Raw genomic sequence first — 21933 nt, 5'->3', positions numbered from 1 at the left:
CCAAGAAACAGTAAGAGCTGTGGGAGAAAGAGGCCAGCAGCCACACATAGGTCAGCACAAAGTGTATGGTCACAGTGACTGGAGTTTGTCCTCTGAAAAAGATTATTTCAGACAGAATAAACACAGATGCAAAAAAACAAACAATATGCCCAGCACACCATGACTTGAGGGGATGGCTAGAGTATAGGATAGTATAAAGATTTTCAAGCAAAGTAAAAGGTGATATGGTTGGGACTAAAGGCAAGGGATTAGCAGTCAGGCTGCCTCATGGCTTACATGTGTCTTTTGTGATCGTGAGAGTAGACATTCTTCCTGGGTGTGCACAGTAGTGGTCCCCACTGTCTGCTGAACTTTCTTATACAGTCCACTTCCTGTTGCCAGCAAGTTATCTATTATATCAATCCTGTCCAGTTTCTCCCTCCTTCTGTCAAATTTCTACTTTTTAATAACTAAAATTCCATTGTATTTAAAGAATCTAAAGACATTTCTCAGATACTAAATGAGGAGGGGGGCCAGTGGCTGCACGATGTGTGAAATATTAAATGCTTTTGACAGTTCGGCCAAGGACTGCAATAGGAAGGAAAATGAACAGAAATGCTGATGTATACAGTATAGTTGAGTGGGAGATGCAAACACCGAGAAGACCTTCCAGCTGTGGACAGCAACACTCAAATGGCGATGCCGTTGGCTGAGCTAGAAACGCCAGAGCAGATGGAACAGGAGAGGAGAGAGAAAATGCAGTCACACGGCTCTTCATCTCCAGATCTTCCTACATGAACCAGTTAGACTGTTGACTTGAGTGTAGAAGATTTAATCAAGTGTTCGAATAAATTGCCTAGTACCATTACTGACAATTATAATGCTTGAAAAATGTCTTCTTCAGAGCTTGCTTTCTGGGGATAGATGATTACCATTTGCCCCTTTAGAGCTCTAACATCATCAAATGAACAAAGCCACCATGGCTTGCACTCATAGGACTGAGCAGGAAATTAGATATTGGGGTGGGAGAAGCTGCCAAAACAGCAAAACAGGAGCAGAACGAAAAATAGACAAATAGGTTTAAATGCTTTTTTTTTTTTTTGATAATTCTTGATAATTCAGTGTATTTTCCTTTTGTTGTTACCCTTGGAGAATTCCTCATGGTCCTGACAACCCAAATTAGCTCTTAAAATCATGCAGGTTTCTGCTTGGGAATCATATAGTTAATATGGTATTGATAAAATACAAAATAATATCTTAAATATATTAGGGTCTTGTGGTACTTTAAAATTCATTTGTGTTATCATGCATCATAAAGAGTTTTGAATTCTTGTCTCCACAAGCTGGAATGAGTATATGCTTGTTCCTTACAGCTATTTCCTCTCCTGCTTTTGTGCAGAAGCATAAACATTTTCCAAGGTTCCATTGCTATGTAATTCTAAGCTACCCATATTCCCATTCCCATTTGCATTGTGCTTTTACTCATGCCCACATTATAAAATATATGTGTGCACTTCTTGCAACCACAGTACATTTTAAGGAAAAACCAGTGTCATTTAAGATATTTCCCTTACCATGTAGTCTTCGCCAGTCAGAGGGCTTTTCTGAGCTGAGGTTAGACAATAGCGCCAACTTCATTTTTTATGCACGTGAACAGAGAGGGCTTGAGGTTATTAGTTGAAACCGAGTAACCTTTCCAGGCTTTCATCTCTTTCTTTTCAAATTTGAATATGAAAAGCATATTCAAGTCAAAGACCATCACTTTAATGACATTTGGCAGTCATTTGATTTATTAGGTTTTAGAAAAAATTTTCCTTTAAATATTTCATCATACTATGCTAATCCTAGTAATATTGCCAGCTGCAGCCTTGTACCTGTATTAGTGGAGACAGAATGGTGTGGAATTTTCTCTGTCATCCTAGTAAAATTTCCATGAATCTACTGAATAATAAAATAACCTTATTGAAATATTCAGATTTCAGTTTTTAGTTAAAGTGTCTTAGAATGCATAATAAAAGAAAATGTCTTTTGAAAGAAGGGGGTAAAATTACTTCATCAAATATTGAGGGGGTTTGACAGCAATGGAATGGTTCTTTGTGGAGGCATACTTTCAATAGGCTATTTAAATTTTCTTTAATTTGCTTAGTTACATCCTGTAAAATGTCTACATCATCACTATGGTAGGTTTACATGCTGGTATACACTTAACAGTGAATTTTCACAACCTGGTCACAAAACAAATGTTATTTTCATGTTTTTCTAATTATTACTTTAAGTTTATATGTTTGACAGTATCATGGCTTTGATAATAAAGAATAATTTTTAAATAACAAATTTTAAATTGTGAGAAACAAATTTAACTGAGGAAATATTGTAGTATGGTCAAGTATTGAAGTCATAGTTATCAATTGAAGTCATTCTTCAAAGAACATTTCCAAATCTCATGTTAATGTCTGTGGAGTCTAGGAGAATATCAAACAAATGTCGTTTTAATTCTTCATTCTATAAATGGAAAATAAATTGCAAGAAATAATATGTAAACTTAGATATAAGATTTTGTTTCTTTTGTTTGAAAATGTGTTACTTACTGAATGAAATAAATTATGGCAGAAATGTGAAAATGAGCTGTAGCTTCTGCCCCCGTTGCTATAGATTGATATAGCTATATATATTAGAATAATAGTGCTAAAATGTTCAACAGGCTTTGATCACTGCATAATTGAGTGTTCCCAGGTACTGCAGATGAAATAAAGCAGTGATAAACATGCACTTCATTACCTAGTTTGAAACAAGGCCAACTGATTCTTGTCATTCTGAAAGCCATCGGAGATGAAGACCTCATAATCTTTACTCCTCATAGACTACCAGTTGGGTATTTATAGCCTCAAATGTAAATCAGGAGAGGATTGCCATGACACTGTTAACTTCAAACCCTGGGGCATTAGAATCTCATTCTCTCTGTGTGTCATGAATAATCTATCATGTGAAATGTACAGTAGTGTATACTGCATTCCAGAAAAGAAACCCATTGGCTGTGACGTTTTATTTTAAACTAATAGTGGAATAGAATAAAGGATTTTTTTTTCATTTGATTATTATGCTTTTGTTGTTTTGGGTTTTACTCTTTAAACAGCCATCAGAGGAAATTCAGATTGAGATCATAGCTCTGAGCCTTAATGATTCTCGAATAACCAGGGATGACACTATCCAACGGCTGTTCATTGAGTGTCGGTTCTACAGTCTTCCTGCTGAAGAGACACCTGTATCACTGCCAAAACCCAAGAATGGTCAGTGGGTCTACTATAACTACACCAATGGTATGTATGATTTATTTGTAATATAGACTTTTATGTGGGTTTTTCTTTCATGAAGGAAGCTAAGGTAATATGCATAGAGTTTAATTCTCTGCTGTGCACATGTAGAGAAGTCTTGTCAGACTAGATTAAAAAAAGCCAGCACTGTAGCATAACAATTTAGAAAAGTACTTTGAAGCCATTGTAAAACTAAAAGAAAACACAGACAGCTAGAAAGCAGTGTCTGACCGTACCTACTATATTATGGTATCTACAAGAAATGCCACCCACCTAAGTCTACTGTTGAATTTTAATTTTAAAACCTGACATTTTAACTGGGGTGGGGGAGTGATGTGCTAGGCTTTTTCTTGGCTACAGCATTCAGATTGTATAGTACCCTGGTTGTGGGCTTCCTTTTTGGTCAGTGCTTTCCCATCAATGTTTCTGCACTGCCTAATAAGATGCATAATCTCTTAACCATTGCAGCAGGCAGGTTTCCCTTCTCGGGATTGCTCTACCTACCAGTTAACATATAAGTCTTTTGGACTAACAGAGACCCAATAAGCACCTTGAGAATGCTCAGATCAATCAATTTTTAGGAATTTTTCATATTACATGATCAACAATGTAGAATCAGAGGAAAAACAAAAGTCAGATCAAGCTACCTTCATCAAGAGTTGAAACAACTTAGAACATTCTCTGGAGTCCGTGAAAGCATAAAGATGGGACTGCCTAACTTTCATTGAAGCAGGCCATCTCATTCAGGTTGGATACTGTCTTAGTTACTTCTCCATTGCTGTGAAGAGACACCATAATGAAGGCAACTTAATAGAAGAAAGAGTTTGTTAGGGGCTTATAGCTTCAGAGGGTAGTCCATGACCATCATAGTAGGGACAGTGGCAGCACATGGGCATGGCTAAGAGATTACATACTGAGACAGCAAACATGAGGCAGACAAGGAGCCAACTGGACTGGCATGGGCCTTTGAAACCTCAAAGCTCCCTTCCAATGACACACTCCCTCCAACAAGGCCACACTCCTAATCCTTCCCAAACAGTTCCACCAACTGGGGACCAAGCATTGAAACCTGAGCATGTGAGGGCCATTCTCATTCAGACCACCACAAGAACCATCATGATGATGATGATGATGATGATGATGATGATGATGTTTTGAGATAGTGTCTCTCTATGTAGCCCTAGCTGTCCTGGAGCTGGCTATATAGGCCAGCCTGACTGACCTTAAACTCTCATAGATCCACCTGCCTCTGCTTCGCAAGTGCTGGGATAAAAAGCATGACCCACCAAACCAACTACTAAGATTTTTTTTGCCAGTTTTAGAAACTGCATTGTAAGAAGCACATGTAGTCTTGCTGTTGTAGCAGAAGAATTACAGATAATCATGCCTACTCAAAATACTGACCTTTTTAGAAGTAGGTTCATAGTTTGAGGCAGTAATCTTGAGGATCCTGAGATCTGCTCTAATCTTATCTATATGTGCAGTTCTCACTAAGTGTGAACTTGGTCCAGATATGTTGATCCCCTGGGTCCTTCATTTCTTATTTAAAGACAAAGTGATTTTTGAGATCCCTTCCAGCCCAAACTCCACAAGAGATGGCTTGAGAAATTGTCGGAGGAGTAAGTGGTGTGGTCGGACTCTGGGTGCACCCTTTCACTCATTTGCTGTCAAAGAAACATTCCCAACAGTATTTTCTCAAGCTTCCTCGGGATATTCAATTGCACATTACCAGAAAAATAAACCATATCAAAATATTAGTAGTAGTAGAAGAGGTGTTCAGTTAATTTTAATGAGGATACCCCAAGGAAAGAGATAGACTTTGACTTTTATTGTTCTATAAAGGTCGCCAGCACGGTGTTCAGCTATACTGGCAACAGGTCGTTCTTGAGAAGTTGTCTGTACACTGAGAAATGTCACCAGGTAGCAGAGCAGATGTTTTCATTTGCCTAGAAAGCATGCCCAATCCTTCAGATCAAACCTATGATAAATGCTGATGCCTCCTAGGTTTTGTGCACGTGAGTTGTAGAGGTCTCGTTGGGATCTTGCTGCCAGGTCACTTTATTTCTCCCCTTTATTGCAAGGACTCTGCTATCTGATTGGTGGTTTAAGAGTTGCTTATGTTTCTAAGGAATTAGCCATTTGATTGGGGGGGGGGGAATCTCTTTTAGGATAGAAAAGAATTCAGTAGCAATATTTATTATACTTAAGTTTCTGTTCTTGTCTATTGAGTTTTGACTAATTGACTGTGAACATCTTTGTGAATAGGGAAAGAAATATACTCAGCTCTTAAAACTGATGTTGTTTCATATGGAAAACTCAAGTATCAGGTCATCAGAAAATTTGAGAAATAGTAACCTTGTTAGCATTTTTTTTTCATTTAGGTAGGACAGTGGGAATATTCATTCTTTAATCATTATACCTGTATCACTGTTTCAGAGACTTCCTTGAATCATTGGTTAATAAATATTATTGTAATGTAACTAATTGTACTATTTACCATTCACTTGCTACTTAGGGAAAGTTGATATAATACAGCCTTACATCTTCCAAATTTCATTGAAAGTTAATAAAAGTCATTTTATTTCCAAATCAGCTTTTGAAATCCAGTGGAAGATTTAGGGCACAATTAAGACTTACTCTCTTGTGTGAACACTACCTACAGAAAGGTTAACTGAACCCAGCTCTGATTTGACTCTTCATTATGATCTGAATCACACAAAAGGAACTTGAATGCCAAGGCCAAAATTAGGTACATAAGATGACTGGAATAAACTAGCAATCCCCAGGATTATTCATAATCAAATTCAATCTTTATGAAGAGGTGTTAATGTCAGCTCCATGTGCATACAAGAATATTTTCTTAGGGCTACTATTACTGAAAAAACTGAAGTTCAATTCACTTGCTAGACATTAGTAGCAAGAATAAAACATTTGCATTTTATTGGCCTTGGAAATTTACTCTGAGAATGCTGAGTAAAGAAAATAGTTTTTGGGGGGGAAAGATTAATGGTAGGCCTGAAGAAGGTTGTCTGGGCTGAATAAAGCTTTCTGGGGATTGACAGTAGGAAGAAGGAAGATTAATGAAGTCGGCTGAGGTTTTTATGAGAATTGTGCAGATCTGGACCCCTAGTCTCTGAGGATTGAGCAGTCTATCTTTTGGAACAATTAAAGTTTAATTCAGAAAATGAAAAGGATGTAGAACATCAGATTTTGTTACTAATAGGAAGAGAAATTTGGCAAAGATAAAGATTACAGGGGTGATAATATTTGAATATAAAAGTTATCAAAGGTTCAAGGTTAACAACTCCTCTGTTAAACCCTCTGCATCTCTCTTGCATTTGATACTGATGGAGAACGTACAGACTTCTTCAGCCTACCAGACTGAGGGATGTTTTTACTGTGTTTAATTGACACAATAATTATAAATGTTGGAGTGCAGATATAGTCAGTGCTAGGGTACTTGTCTAACAAGCACGAGGCCCTAAGTTCAAACCCTGAACCCTAGTAAAAATAAAGCTATACTTCTTTATAGGGCACCACATGATGTTTTCATACATATACACAGCACACTGTGTTCATCTCAGACTAAGCCTGTCTGCTTTTGCTAATATTTATCCTTCTATGTGATAAAAATATTCATAATCCTTTGCTCTTTGAAATAATCATTCTGTACAGTGTACACCAAAACTTCCTTCTCTATCTAATATGACACTGATCAACCTTCCCATCCCTCCCATCTTCTCCCCAAGCTTCTGGAATCCATTATTCTGTTCTTAACCTTCTGAGATCAACTTCTTTAGATACTACATGTGCTAGCCCAGCTAATTGGACTGGACATAATGCTCTCCAACATCCCCCAATCCCATTTGTGTTTTTTATCCTTTATGTTACTGAAAGTTATTAAATTGGGTGGTAATTGGAGATTAGTTTGAGTTTGGACTATCATATTTTCTTCCACTTGCTTTTTCAGGTGGGTCAGGATTTCTTTTGGCTTTTTGTTTGTTTGTTTTGTTTTTTACTAAGGAAATTTTTATTCATTTGACATACCAATCACAGATCCCCCTTTCCTCCCTACGCCCACCCGTCCTGTCTCTCCCTGCAACCCACACCCCATTCCTTCCTCCAACAAGGCAAGGTCTCCCATGGGGAGTCCACAGAGCCTGCTACATTCCAGAGAGGCAGGTCCCAGCCCCTCCCCCTGCATCAAGGCTGCACAAGGTGTCCCACCATAGGTAGTGGGCGATCCTGATCATACTGCCAGGGGCCCCTTTAGCAGATCAAGCTACACAACTGCCTCACTTTCGTAGAAGGCCTACTCCAAGCCCATGGAGACTCCACAGCTGTTGGTCTGAAGTTTATGAGTTCCCACTAGTTTGGTTTGGTTGTCTCTGTAGGTTTCTCCATCATCATCTTGATGCCCCTTGCTCATAGAATCCCTCTTCTCTCTCTTCCACTAGACTCCTGGAACTCGGTCTAATGCTTGTTTGTGGATCTCTGCAACTGCTTCCATCAGTTACTGGATGAGGCTCTATGATGACAGTTAGGGTAGTCACTGATCTGAATACTGGGGGTCAGGCACCCTCTCCACTATTGCTAGTAGTCTAAGCTGGGGTCCTCCTTGTGGATTCCTGGGAACCTCTCCAGCATCTGGCCTCTCCCATCCCCATGACTTCTCCCTCCATCATGAACTATTGTGTTTTTAAGTGTATGCTTTTGTCAAGTTTATGTCAAAACTTAGCAAATGCTAGAAAAACAAATGTGATTTCTCATGGAAATGGGAGTTAAACACTGTAACTGTTTGAGAGAGTCAGTTTACTTTTAGTATCTACCATAATTACATTTTGAAGGGTATTTTAAAAGTGAAATTATTTTTTAAATGTCCATCTATTATTTCAGAATCCCGCATGAATCTTGGTGTTCACAGCATCATGGGCCATGTATCATAATCATAGGTGGCCAAAGTGTCCTTCTTTCCCATAGCATTCAACACAGAGTGTTTAGTACTTCTTGGTCCCATTTAAAAATGGGGTGAAGGAATGTTGGTCTGAGATGCTTCTTGGTGTATGGTACCCTGACCAGCATCGATAGCAGCAAGAAAAAGGATGTTCAAATGGCAAATTTTGGGGCTGTGCCGCAGATGCCATGAATCAGAAATGAAACTCTGAGGTTCAACGCAGTAATCTGCATTTTACCAAGCCATCCTAGTAGCTGGGACGTGTGTTAAATATCAAGAACCACTAAGCTAAACTCAGAAGCCCAATCTAGGCTATGTTTGTACAAATAAGAACAATTCCAAGTGCTTTTGTAAAACTAAATTTATTGGTTAGGAACTAGAATTTTATTTTCAAAAATGAATTTTTAAGAGTCAACCAAAATATTTTAAGTCAACTTGATGGATCTAATCAATATTCCTTTATTGAACAATGAGAAGGCAGGTGGGTGGCCCAGCTCAGCTACAGACCTCTCCCTATTCCAGCCTTGGACCAACAAAATGCCCAATTGAAATGCCAGGAGAAGCTTAGCTGCAGGGGAGTGATGGAGCCACAGACACTAAAAGAGCTCTCACTGCACTCCAACAAGGCTCTGACCTTCTCTGGTCTGCTTTGCCATCTCTAAAACACAGATCAACCTCGCTCTGAACCCTGTGGTTGAGTGTGGTACCTAGTGCAAAACGTCACTCGGGGGCTGGAGAGATGGCTCAGAGGTTAAAAGCACTGGACTGCTCTTCCAGAGGTCCTGAGTTCAATTCCCAGCAACCACATGGTGGCTCACAACCATCTGTAATGAGATGTGGCGCCCTCTTCTGTATACATAATAAATAAATAAATTTTAAAAAAATCACTCAGTAAACGCACAATGGGGTGGTGCAGAAACATAGTTGGGGAGTTGTTTTATTTTTGAAGGTTAAACATGGAACCACCGTGTGTCTCGGCAGTTCTGTCTCTGTGTAAATAGCAGAAAGAATCAAAATCAAGACACAAGCATATAATGAACCATGTGTTCATTGCCTCATAGAAACAACCCACAAGTCTATCACAGGATGATTGGGAAAACAAAATGTCTTGTGTGTATAGAGTGGAATATAATTCAGCATTACATCTGATACATGCTGCAGCAGAGATGAGCTTTGAAAATATTACTGCTAAGAGAATAAGCCAGAGATAAAAGACATATGTGTGATTCCACTTAGAGGAGGTTGATCGCAACAGAAAGGGAATGAAAAGTCACTGAGTAGTAGGTAGATTTTCAGTTGGAGATGAGGGAAGGATTCTAGAGAGGAAAAGTAGTGACAGTGTTTGCCATGTCTACATTTAATGTCAATGAACATATGCTATAAAGTTAAAATGCTACATTTTAAGTTATATGTATGTTATCACAAAAATTGAAATTCATCAAAACTAATCTAAATTTGAATTGAATTTGAATGATGGTGTTGAAAATTCAGAGGCTTTAATACAAAGAAATTATTTATGTATCAAAGACTTAAATTGTTTGGAAAAAAAGAAATTATTATTTGTTAAGTGTAGCTGGAGATTTCTCCAGTCCTGCCTGGGCCCACAGTCACTCAGACCCAAATAAAAACACAGACACTTATATTATTTTAACTGTTTGGCCTACTGGCTCAGGCTTCTTGCTATCTAGTTCTTATATCTTAAATTAACCCATTTCTATAAATCTATACTCTGCCACATGGCTCATGGCTTACCGGTATCTTACATCATGCTTCTCATGGCAGCGGCTGGCAGCGCCCCCTGTCTCAGCCTTCCAGTTCCCAGAATTCTCCTCTCTCTTTGTCCTGCCTATACTTCTTTCTGCCTGGCTACTAGCCAATGAGCATTTTATTTATCAGTCAATCAGAGCAACACATTCACAGCATACAAAAAGACATCCTCAGCAGATAAGAGTAACAGAGTTCTTGTCATGATACTTGTCAGTCTGAAAAGCTATAGAGATTTGTCAGTGTTTTTTCTTAGGTTTTTTGTTTTTTGTTTTTTGTTTTAAACATACTAAGTATGAGTCAGAAAGAGAGTGTGGGCATATGTGTGCACACCCTACCTCAGTTTTTCTTCTAAATTACTTTCATTATTCTGGCCCTCAAATGTTACAAACCAATATGATTTACAAGCTTTGGGATTATGAAGTAGAAGAATACATGATAAGCCAGATATTGAATTAGCAAAAAAAAAAATCCTGGTCAGATTGATATACTAACAGCCCCTAAAACTAAGGTCCTGACCCACAGCACTAGTAAAATTTATCTACTAAGATGACTTTCTGCAGTGATAAGAAAAACACTCAGAATCATTTGTATTGGTCTCTGCAAATTTTAGTAGTTATAATGAACTCCACACGGTATGGCCAACTGTAGGGACAGAGGCCTTAGTTCTCCAGAGCTGGGTGACTTGCCTACTGTTCCTCCATTGATTCCTTCTTCTCCTGAGCCACTAAGTTACCTCTTTACAGGCATCTTGTCTCCCACTCCATGTACCTAACTCCCACAGGGCACCTTTGAATTTTGGTTAATATTGTTCAGGGAGTTGATAGCATGGTCATTTGGAGCTGAACTGAAACTGTCCTTGGAAACATTGTTGGTGAAGTACATGTGCCCACGAGCTCCAGAGTCATCCCAGCACTGTCCCTGTGTGCACTTGCAGTCATGTCTGAGTTGAGATCTGGCCACACGAGAGCCCTAAGCCCAGACTAGCATGTAGAAGAGGAAAGTCTTCTACTAAAAAAGCAGGGTGCCAGGTGGTACTGTGTGTACAGTCCGTCCGCACTGCCATCCTCCAGGTGGTACTGTGTGTGCAGTCCGTCCGTACTGCCATCCTCCAGGTGGTACTATGTGTGCAGCCTGTCTGCACTGCCATCCCCCAGGTGGTACTATGTGTGCAGCCTGTCTGCACTGCCATCCTCCAGGTGGTACTGTGTGAGCAGTCTGTCTGCACTGCCATCCTCCAGGTGGTACTGTGTGTACAGTCTGTCCGCACTGCCATCCTCCAGGTGGTACTGTGTGTACAGTCCGTCTGCACTGCCATCCCCCAGGTGGTACTGTGTGTACAGTCTGTCCGCACTGCCATCCTCCAGGTGGTACTGTGTGAACAGTCTGTCTGCACTGCCATCCCCCAGGTGGTACTATGTGTGCAGCCTGTCTGCACTGCCATCCCCCAGGTGGTACTGTGTGTACAGCCTGTCTGCACTGCCATCCCCCAGGTGGCACTATGTGTGCAGCCTGTCTGCACTGCCATCCCCCAGGTGGTACTATGTGTACAGCCTGTCTGCACTGCCATCCCCCAGGTGGTACTGTGTGCAGCCTGTCTGCACTGCCATCCCCCAGGTGGCACTTTGGACAGTTATTTCATCTACATGTTTCAGCTACATTCCTGCATGCCATGACCAAAACAGTCTTCACATGCCAAAAGCCCCTCTCCCTTGCTCCACCATGCACAGCCACGTCAGCCTTGAATTTCTTCCCCTGCACACTAGATGCTTCTTTTATTGCATGTGGTGGCAGGAGAGGAGGCTAAATTACTGGGCTGTCAGGAAGGATGAATATGCTGCCATACAGGATCATTATCACTTCCTTCTCAGGTGAAAGAAAACAGTATTAATCCCTCAAATACAAAGCCATGAAGACCCCAGTTTTTCTGTCAGGTTTGCCAGAGCCTTTGGCAGGTAGTGATGGGAATGAGGCACTCCAATGTTGTGTGTATCCTTTCTAACAGTGTGCACATAACCTGCCAGTGGCATGACACTAGACCACATTCAGATTGGATTCTGATTTCTCAGACACACTGCAAGGTGGCATGACGGGTGCCTTTAAAAACAGTATTTATGGAGTACAGGATGATGCCAAGGTCTGAGTGACTTCCTTGTATGGACCTGTTCTTTCTTTTGCTATAGTGATCTACCTGGATAAAGAAAACAACCCAGTGGAGAGAGACATGTTAAAAGCCATACTGCAAAGACAAGAGCTTCCTCACAGAAGGTACTTACAGCAAGTTCACATAAAGCAAGTACCTGTGTCTTCCTTTCTGGAATGTTGGAATTCTTCCTTGCAGTTTTGTTACCAACAAAGAAGTTTGAAAATGAAGGGAGGTGTGGCTCAGTGGTAGAGTGCTTGCTTAGAATGAATGAGGTACTAAGTTTGGTTCCAGGCACCACAGAAAATGAGAAAAGGCCTCAGTAAGCCCAGTAACCCCTACACCCCAACATTTTCCTTCAAAAATGGCTAACTGTCCCTCACAGACATAAGTGTCCATGTCATTTTCTCATGAGGGCCTAGTGCAGACCACAGAGGGGAAATGCTTCCTAGTGAATGCTGGGGTGCTACTCACTTCCCTGTGCTGAAGAAAGGATGGCGTGCCCCTTTCCACAAGGGACACTAATGAATGCTCTCACCTGTTGTTACTACTCAGAGGTGGTTCTCTAGTTTGGGAATGTTCTTACTCTGATGACAGCCCTGCTCAGTACTGGTGCTAACTTACCAGCCTCGGCCAGGGCGTCACCATGCTTCCTTGTCATGGCAAACATAGTAGACAACCATAGTGAATTGCTCATAGTATCTTTGCGTGCTGCCCCATCTGCATTTGGAAATACACAACTGTCTTAAACAGTGATACATTGAAATAACACTTCAAAAATTATTAACTTGGGGCTGAAGAGGTAGGTGGCTTGGTGGTCAAGAGCACTGGCTGTTCTTCCACAGGGTTTGAATTCAGTTACCAGCACCACCATGGGACTCATAACCATCTACTGCAGTCCCAGGGGAATCTGACGCCCTCTTCTGGCCTCCATGGGTACTGCATGCACATGGAGCACAGACAGACATCCAGGCAAACACTTGTATACATAAAATGAAAATAAATAAAATACCAAAAAAAATTTTTTCCCATTATTAATTTTACATAGAGTTTTTAGTCTGATTCAGGTTCCCGTTTGGTTTCTTTTTCTTGACCAAAAGTTCTACTGAGAAAATCCACCAATGAGGAAAATAAACTGTGATGACAAGTAAATGAATGAATTAATTACATGCTGTGATGATTCGTAATAAAAACTGAACACAGGGTATGGGGGCACTCACCTTTAATCCCAGCACTTGAGAGGCAGATGCAGGTGGATCTCTGTTAGAGGCAAGTCCAGTCTACATAACAAGTTACGGGCTAGCCAGAGATACATAGTCAGGACCCTTAAAAAATAAAATAAAAGAGAAAGGAAGAAGATTGAACAAGTTAAATGCTAAAAGAGAAGAAAAAATGAAAGCCAATCTGAGAAGGTAACAACATTTAATCTGATTTATGAGGGTTGAAGGGCTTCAGTCGAGATACAAGGGCCTGGGACGTATGGTTCCAGGATGAGGGAATGCTAGGCAGGAGGGTAATGCAGATGGCATTCTGGGATAGATGGGAAGGCTGGCAATGCTGGGCTGAGAATTAGAGAGTTGCAGGAAGACACATCTCAGGAGCACTTGATGTCTACACCCCCCAGATGTGCATCTGGGCCCTCAGGCAGGCCGGGAGCCCTTATGAGGCATGTACCCAGGCCCCATTTGTTCTGACAGGCCAAAAGTAGGTTAGGAGGTATGCTTGGCTGCATGAATTTGTGGATACATGTTAGTTTCAAATTCATCTAGTGAGCTTTCTTCCCTTTTGAGTTTAACTTTCTAGTTCTTTCATTGGTTTTGTTTGTTTTTTAATGCTGGGAATGGAAGCCAAGTTCTTGCCAAGGTCCATGTGAGGCAGGAGTTTTAACGCTGATCTACGCCCTAGATCTGTGAATTTTATTTGACCTCTCATTTTTTCTCTCTAGAATTTAAATCCAGGAATATTTTATTTCCACATCCCTCATCCTTTTTATAGAACTTAGAAGGTTTTTTAATTTTGTCTCAGAATTCATGTACACTCAGTGAAGGTAATAGCCCTCCTTTATAAGATGATGCAGGTATGAGCTCAAAATCTGAGATTAAAGTGCATCAGGTGTCAAGGTACCTAAGGCACCTGGAAATAGCCCGTTACTCTACACCCTGGAGAGCCGGTCTTCTCTGTCCCATTCCGTAGGATGCTCTATGCTAGCACTGTTAGAATAGTGTGTCATGTCTCTCACTGTGCAACAGTGTCCTGTTTTCATTTTTTCATTTCTCCTTTCCACACTGCATTCATTCTAGGACAACTTGGTAGTGGTTGTTGTTCATGCATGTTTGGCTTGCATGTCTATATATGCACCATATGTATGCTGTGCCTACAGAGGCCAGAAGAGGACATTGGGTCCCCTGAATCTAGAGTTACAGATATTTGTGAGCAGCTATGTGGGTGCTGGGACTGAAACCCAAGTCCTCTACAAGAGCAGCCAGTACACCACCCTGAGCTCTATTAACAGTCACTTTTGTTTAATTGGGTAAAGAAATCAGTAGGTAATTTGAAAATCTGTTGAACTAGTCTTTCTTCACTTTACTCAGCCCGCTGTGTTCCAGTCTCTGGTTACTTGTGTCGTCCTATCTGATCCTCACAGGAGCCCTCCCTGTTCATAGCTCTAACTGTCCTCATTGCACAGAGAAGAAAACTGAAATCAGGGAGACTTGCATGATTTCTCCAACATCACACAGCTATCTATGGATGGCAGTAGAATGTAAACTAAGAATGAATGCCCTAACCACTCATCTGAATCCCCATATCCTGTACATCATGTAAAATACTTAGACAACTTGACAGTCTGGATCCATGTTCTGTGATTTCTGTATAAACGGGTGTTAACTTTCATTTTGACTTAAGAGATTTCTATTTTCTAATCTCTTCCAATTCTTTTCCTAGCTAAAAATGGGGCTTATAAAGGGAAGAAATGCTGAATGTTGTCTTCAGCAAGATGGTTAGAGACATTGTCGTGTTTACCTATCAGCATTTGGAAAGGATTTCATTTGTGTTTTTCAAGGTCTGATTTCTCAGGGGCTTCGATTTTTCTGTTTCTTGTTTTGTTTCTGATTTGGGATAGATATGTCTCCCAGAATTTAAAATGGTAAGGTTTATAAGCATCCATGGTTTAAGCTATGCTGCCAAGACATATCAAAAGAGTATTTAACTGTAAATTCCTGTCATTTGGTCAATCCAAGTGTGTTTGGCCTCAACACAAGCCACTAATTCAAATCAGTTCCATCAGAGCCCTGCAATTATGTGTCTAAAAGTAAAGTAGAACTTGGATGCTGTGGTTGTATGTTAAAAGGTTGCTAAAGCAATACGAATATCTGATACAGCCGCCGGGCAGAGCCTTTCTCTGTGGGCATTCAAACCTCTCCCCAGGCGGTGCAACCTCTGCATTTTGTAGGACAACACAGACAGTTGGGTAGATTGCTTGCTACCAACCCCAGAGTTGTACAGTGGGAGATGAGGAGGAGAAACATTTGTTTCTATCACAAATGCTGACTGTGTAACCTACCATGGCCTTTTTGGGCTTCATCCTTTTAGTCTTAAAAGTAGAGGTATCAAAATATCAGATTTGGTGTAATGACATGAACATTGGGTTCTTCCCTTTTCCTGGTCATTTTCTTTGATTCTGGAGATAATCACCAGGCTTAAAAGGGAGTTTGGTGCTCATTGGAAAGCTGGGTGAGCTCTGAGCTTCTAATAGTTCAGGTAAGATATCTGCCTAAGGTAATTTCCTTTCTACTGGCGTCATTGAAGACATCACCATTTCACACATAGTTATATATATGTCCTGTGCCTTCTTAGTGTGCGCTTCACCGTGGTCAGTGACCCTCCTGAGGATGAACAGGACCTAGAGTGTGAGGACATCGGTATTGCTCATGTTGACCTCATTGATGTGTTTCAGAAAGGGAGAGACATCACCCAACAGGACATTGATGGTATGGATGCAAGCATGGTTCTGTCTGCACAGCCACCAGCTGCCAAAGGGTCAGGCTCTTGATTCAGACTTCTTTCTGCTACCTGGGAGGGTCTGTCACACCTCAGCAGAAGGCTGTGCAGCTCAAGCTGACAATTGCTATAGCCAGGAGCCTGTCACTGTGCCCTGCCCTGCCCTTCCCTTCCCCATCTTTCTGTGGCTGATAGAAATGTTTAAATAATTGAGCTTCACAGGAAGAACTAACACATTTCTTAGTGTTGGGGCTAAGACATATAGCCTTAATCTTGTTGTTCTAAACCACGCCAGCCTCTTCTCAAGGCTTCTCTAGTTCAGGGCTGTAGCCAAAGGGTGTGTCCCCTCCGCTAACTCTACATCTAGCAGTTAGGGTGTTCCTCACAAAACTCTATCCTAGATTTTTACCTTGCTAGGCATCATCCCCAGCTGTGCCTCGTTTCTCCTTTCTTACACCACACAATTGTACTTTATAAACCATAACCAAGGAAGGCCCAGGCCACACACAGTCAGTTGAGAAACTCATTGCTTCTACTTCGAGCTGGCTAAATTAACTGCCCTCTCTAAGATGATGTGCTGGATTTGCTGATTTACCTGTTGAGGCCACAATCAAATCACTTTATGAGCACTTCCTAAGGACCATACCTGCCCCGGCCACATGACAGGTTCTCGGAAGTCCAGGTTGAGCCAAATGATTGCCCAAATTAAACCAAATAAATATGTAGGAGCATGTTTGGAAGCATCCATAAAGTATGCACATCTGGCTTGGTGGCAGCTAGTTACAATTTATTTGACATGGAGCAAAAGATGAGAAAATTCAAATGCTCATGCAATCTTAGTAAACTCTCTGGGGCCAAGAGCCTAATAGAAGTCACCAAGTCAGTCTCTTACGGTCAACTCTGCTTAGTGACCCACCTCCTCCTGTGAGACCAGGGGTCACACTCTGCTGACAACCAGCTATTAGGCCCATGTTTCAGAAGCCGGTCCAATGACCAGGCACTGTTCCTAGTAGCATTTTAATACCTTTTTCTGTATCATATGCAAGTGAGTGGTCTCCAAGGAAAGATAAAAGCTCAGGAGAATAAGCTGGATAGCAGTGGGCCACTGCACATCCAGTGGACCCTTCTCCACCTACATGCTACCAAGTTATCCTTGAAGGTTTCCTCACAACAGCTCTTAGAAGTAATACATACACTATTAGGAACAGTGGTTGTAGTTCATCTATTCAGGAGGCTGAGGCTGGAGGAACACTTGATCATCCCATCACTAAAGTTCAAAGAAATAAGAAGAAACCTCAAGACCCATAAGCACTATCAAACATACAAACTCCAGAATTCTGGACTTGGATCCCTAGGAAATGTCTCCCCAACTGATAGGGTCCAGGGACTGACCTGGCATACACCAGGCTGTGTTCAGAGAGGCCTTAGGACTTAAGTAGTCTGCCTTTGGGGCATCACTGATAGCTCTCCTAAGGAAAGTCCATATTCACTCAAAAAGTGAACCTCAGACCCTCAGAGCCAATTCACAGATGTCTTAAGGTCTGCGTGTCCAACATTTTGCTTTTCCTAATGCTGATTGCATAATACCTTTGCAGTGGTTTGGAGGTCTGAAGTTGGTTATTCACGCAGTATGTTAGAAGGAATTTTGACCATGTGTGAATAGCTATAGCCTTTCACTTGGTAAGCTTCAAGACTACATGTAAAATGTGTGTCTTCCCACATGCAGTGCTCTCACTCAACTGTGTTCATCTCAAAGCTGTGTGAACTAGCCTAGCCGAGGAAAGTGCTGCACGCCTTTAACCTTGCTGCTGTCTTCTCCTCAGTTGTTGATGCCCGAGCAGATGGAGGGAGCATCGGCAAGCTGAAGGTGACTGTGAAGGCACTCCGGGCCCTACGCTCTGTCTACGAGCAATACAGAGAGGTCTTGGAGGCTTGAGAGAAGGCCTCCTACTTCTGAGAAAATGCCACATGAAAGCTCCAGGATGAGATTTTGAATAATCACTCTGGTGTATGTAATCTATAATTCATGGGAGCTGAGGGGGAGTGCCTAGGCTTGAATGTTCAAGTTTTGTTTAGGTTTTTTTTGTTTGTTTATTTTTCTATCCCTTCTTTCCCATGACTGCCACCCCTTAGGACTTGAGTGCTCCTCAGTGGGCTACCTTCTCAATAATTTATATCAACATGATAGAATGAAATATCTATTTACATTTGCAACATTTTCTTACGAAGAACTGGGAGTAGTTTCCATTTTTATTTTTCATAAGGAAAAGCTAAATCTTAGGAAACCTATGAAAAAGAAATACTTTTTATGTTATCCCTAATCATCCCACTAAATGGAAAGCCACTGATTAGCCTCATTAAGACTTTTATACTGTGAAGATTTTATTAGAAGCAATATATGAAAATTACTTGGATTAATGTGTTAATCTTCTTCTTTAAAATGCTAATATCCACTTTATGCACATTAAAGCTCAGTATGCATTTTCTTTGATGCTTGCAGTGTCTATCAGTTAAATATAAAGAAGGACACTCGGTACCAACTGAGTAAATTACTCCTAGTTTTTGTTGTTTTCATCAACATTGTAGTCACTCCAGGTTCTGTGGTAGCAGTGTGTTTGTGATGCTGATATGGGACCCAAGACTGTACTCATTTAAAGATAGATACATAGATAGATAGATAGATAGATAGATAGATAGATAGATAGATAGATAGATACAGACAGACAGACAGACAGACAGGAAACCCATACTTTACAAACTAAAGTTATTACATAGAAAAAATTAAAGTATAACTCAAGTTTTAAAATGTTTAGTTAGACATGAAAAGAGACCTTTTTATCATTTTTTAAACTTACATCAAGCTTATACAATGCTGGGATGTATCTGGATATGCAGACCCTCAAAAAGCAGCTCTAAAAGTTAATTTCTAGCTTTTACACAGTCTTGCTGAAGGGTTTAATTGATATTTTTAATGGAGCTGTGAATCAGTGCTGCAAAGGAATTGTCTCTGGGGGTCTGAGATATAATGCATTTCATTTTTTAATTTACTTTTTTATTTGTCGTTTTCTTCAAAGGATTTTTATAGGCTGTGGGTTTTCACTGTTTGCAAACAGGCTATTCCTTCTTAAGCATATGTAAAGTATTCAGGGAGATAAGTAATTTATTAAAATCTACCTAATTTGCCGTGCTATATTAAATCTCTGCTTCAGTGATCACAGACCATTTCATTTAGAGAATTAGGCATTCCCTCTTTGTGTGATTAGAGCCCTGGAAAATGAGTTCTTTGCTCCTATTTGTGAACATTCAAAGCCTGCTAATGGCAGGAAGATGGGATAGATTATGAGACAATTCATTACAGTTCAACAGGGGAAAAAGCAGCTATAATGCAAAAATGCAAGTATGAATATCAGTGTATAGTTGAACCATCTGCTCTAACGGCTTCAGTGATGACTCCTCCTTGGGAGGCTTTGAAATGACATCCATACGATATTAATTTGTTGGCATACTTTGTGGGACCAGTAGAGTATGATCTGACCACAGAATTCTATAAATTCTGTCTGTACCATTGGGCATCTCTCTCCTCAGGCCTGCCATCTCCAAGAGGAGTCTTGCTCTCGTCAAACTCTGCAAATCTTCATAATAACTCATTCCTCTGGAACTTTCTAGTGACCACAAACATCTGCAGACAAAACCTCTCCAATCCTAGTAAACAACCACATGTTTGTTGTCACTTTAGCTGGCTCTGAGCTCATCTTTTTGGCCTCCCTTCCTAGCTGTCTTTGGCTTCGTGCAGCTACAGTGTCATTAAGGCCCATAATATTCGCTGCAGTAATTTAAAACAGTCAGATTATACCCTGGGATTAGCTGAGTGGTTTTTGAGACATTTATTGTGGTATTCTCCCAGGAGGCATGCATTATTGTTTTAAAATGTTATAGCCCAAACTAATGCTTTCTGCAGGGAGGAAAATGGGATGGTGCTGACTTCGTAGCATCCCTAAGTAGAGACAGGGAAGTGTTCCTCAGAAAACTTGAACAACTGAGTCAGCTCTATAGAGGCTATACCTCAGGTACAGTATAGAATCTATACCTCAGGTATAGTTAGGGAGGTAGCCAGGCCTCTCTTCTCTTTGTATTTACTAGCCTTCAAATTCTCAACCTCAGACTGTTACAGATGTTCCCAACACTCACTTGACATGCATGGCTACTAAGAGTTCTGACAGGGAAGTAGTGAGTGCCCTTACGTGGAGTCCATGACATCTTTGTCTAATCATGTGTTAGCCAGGGTTCATTGAAAAGTTCACCTCCGTGAGCCAGGCTTGCTGTAAAGGATGGCTAGGGTGTGGGGCTACCAGGCACACAGACAGCCCCGGAGGAGAACTTGCAGTTCTTGGTAACTGTACAGTACACTCAGCACTCAGGGAGCTGTAATGCTTTTAGTTTGGAAATATAAATAGAGATGTGATGTGGCGTGTGGGAGAGTGTATCGTACATGGTTTTTTGCCTACTGTAGTAGAAATGTCAAATTCCCAGCCACTGTCATGAGAAGCAGTTGACAAAAATAAGTTTTATGGTTTACAGTGTGGTTTACGTAGAGAACATTTCTCTTCACTCTCGGTTTCAACATGTTTTCTGAATTATCATGGTTTGTTGCCATTTAACTTAAATTAGTTTTTTTAAGAATAAATAGAGACTATGTTTAATCAAATAAAGAACAGCCACATTGAAATTCTGCTGTTCCTGCCATTCATTTGTTACCACAAAACACAAATAATTTCTATGTGTCAGGAAGAAGTGTGGGCTGAGACATGGTCATGTGATTTGGGAGCCTCTGCGTGCACCAGTGTTCCCACAACAAAACATAAATTATTTTAGTAATCTGACATCAAGAGCTGGACAATGAAAACCAGTTCTTACACATGTTCTAACAAGAATCTGATTAGCATTTCTGTGGATATGGAAAATAAGTTTTTTTTACTCAAGCTGGCACTGTTGCTGTGTTTAGAATGATTTCCTCATGTACAAAACAGCAAAATATGAATCATGTCTGTGAACAAATACGAAAATAAAGTACGATCTTTGTGTAACACAAACAAGCAAGGAAGAGGCTTTGAGTTGTAACGTGATCAAGTGATTGATACTGTTGGGATGATAATCCGTCCCAGAGGTAAGAGTGCACTCTAGTAAGTGACCCATGCCCAAAGGCTCCTGAGTACCTCAACAAAGAGAAACCCAAACCACGATTTATTAGAGATTGGGCACCACGCCTAATTAATCCATAAGTAGGAGCAAACACACTTTTACATTCCTTTTGTTCCAAACAAAAACAGCCTCTAGGTCAACCAGAAAATATCAAAGCAGTAGAAACAACCATTTGAAAGCTAAGAATGCAGAATTAGAAAACATCTTCTTTCATCTTGTAAGGTAGAATTTTTCACTTCCATCTCAAAATGTTACCACCAGTGGATAGCACCTCCCGGTTCAGCTCCTGGAAACCGAGCCCATACTCTGTATATGGCTCCCTTTTGTCCTGGCCTCTCTCTTTACTTTTATCTGTCTCTTCTTTAAAAATAAATAAATAAATAAATAAATAAATAAATAAATAGATAGATAGATAAATAAATAAATAAAATTTAAAAAAAACAGGATCTTACTATGTAGCCTTGGCTGGCCCGGGAATTGCTATAGAGAGCAGGCTGGCCTCAAACTCATGGAGATCTGCCTACCTTCACCTCCTGAGTACTGGGATTAAAGGCAAAGGCAGGCATGCACCAGCAAGCCTGGCA

The 21933-nt window shown here is 40.6% G+C and overlaps 1 protein-coding gene across 4 annotated transcripts in view; it reads left to right on the top strand.

Moving 5' to 3' along the window:
- Rpgrip1l (RPGRIP1 like) overlaps positions 1 to 18641 on the top strand; it is a 98816-nt gene extending 80175 nt beyond the window's left edge. For 2 of the 4 annotated variants that reach the window (XM_036187369.1, XM_036187368.1), the window contains 4 exons: positions 3113 to 3296; positions 12192 to 12276; positions 16007 to 16140; positions 17974 to 18641. In XM_036187369.1, coding sequence (XP_036043262.1) covers positions 3113 to 3296; positions 12192 to 12276; positions 16007 to 16140; positions 17974 to 18086 — 516 coding nt within the window. In that variant the 3' untranslated portion in view covers positions 18087 to 18641. Of the gene's footprint in view, positions 1 to 3112; positions 3297 to 12191; positions 12301 to 16006; positions 16141 to 17973 lie in introns of all 4 variants that reach the window. The other 2 variants (XM_036187367.1, XM_036187366.1) reach the window with 1 other exon arrangement.
- The last annotated feature ends 3292 nt before the right edge of the window (positions 18642 to 21933 follow it).

The sequence above is a fragment of the Onychomys torridus genome, chromosome 5 (assembly GCF_903995425.1).
Source record: "Onychomys torridus chromosome 5, mOncTor1.1, whole genome shotgun sequence".
In the NCBI taxonomy this organism is placed as follows: Eukaryota; Metazoa; Chordata; class Mammalia; order Rodentia; family Cricetidae; genus Onychomys; species Onychomys torridus.
This window is presented reverse-complemented; position numbering and strand designations above follow the sequence as displayed.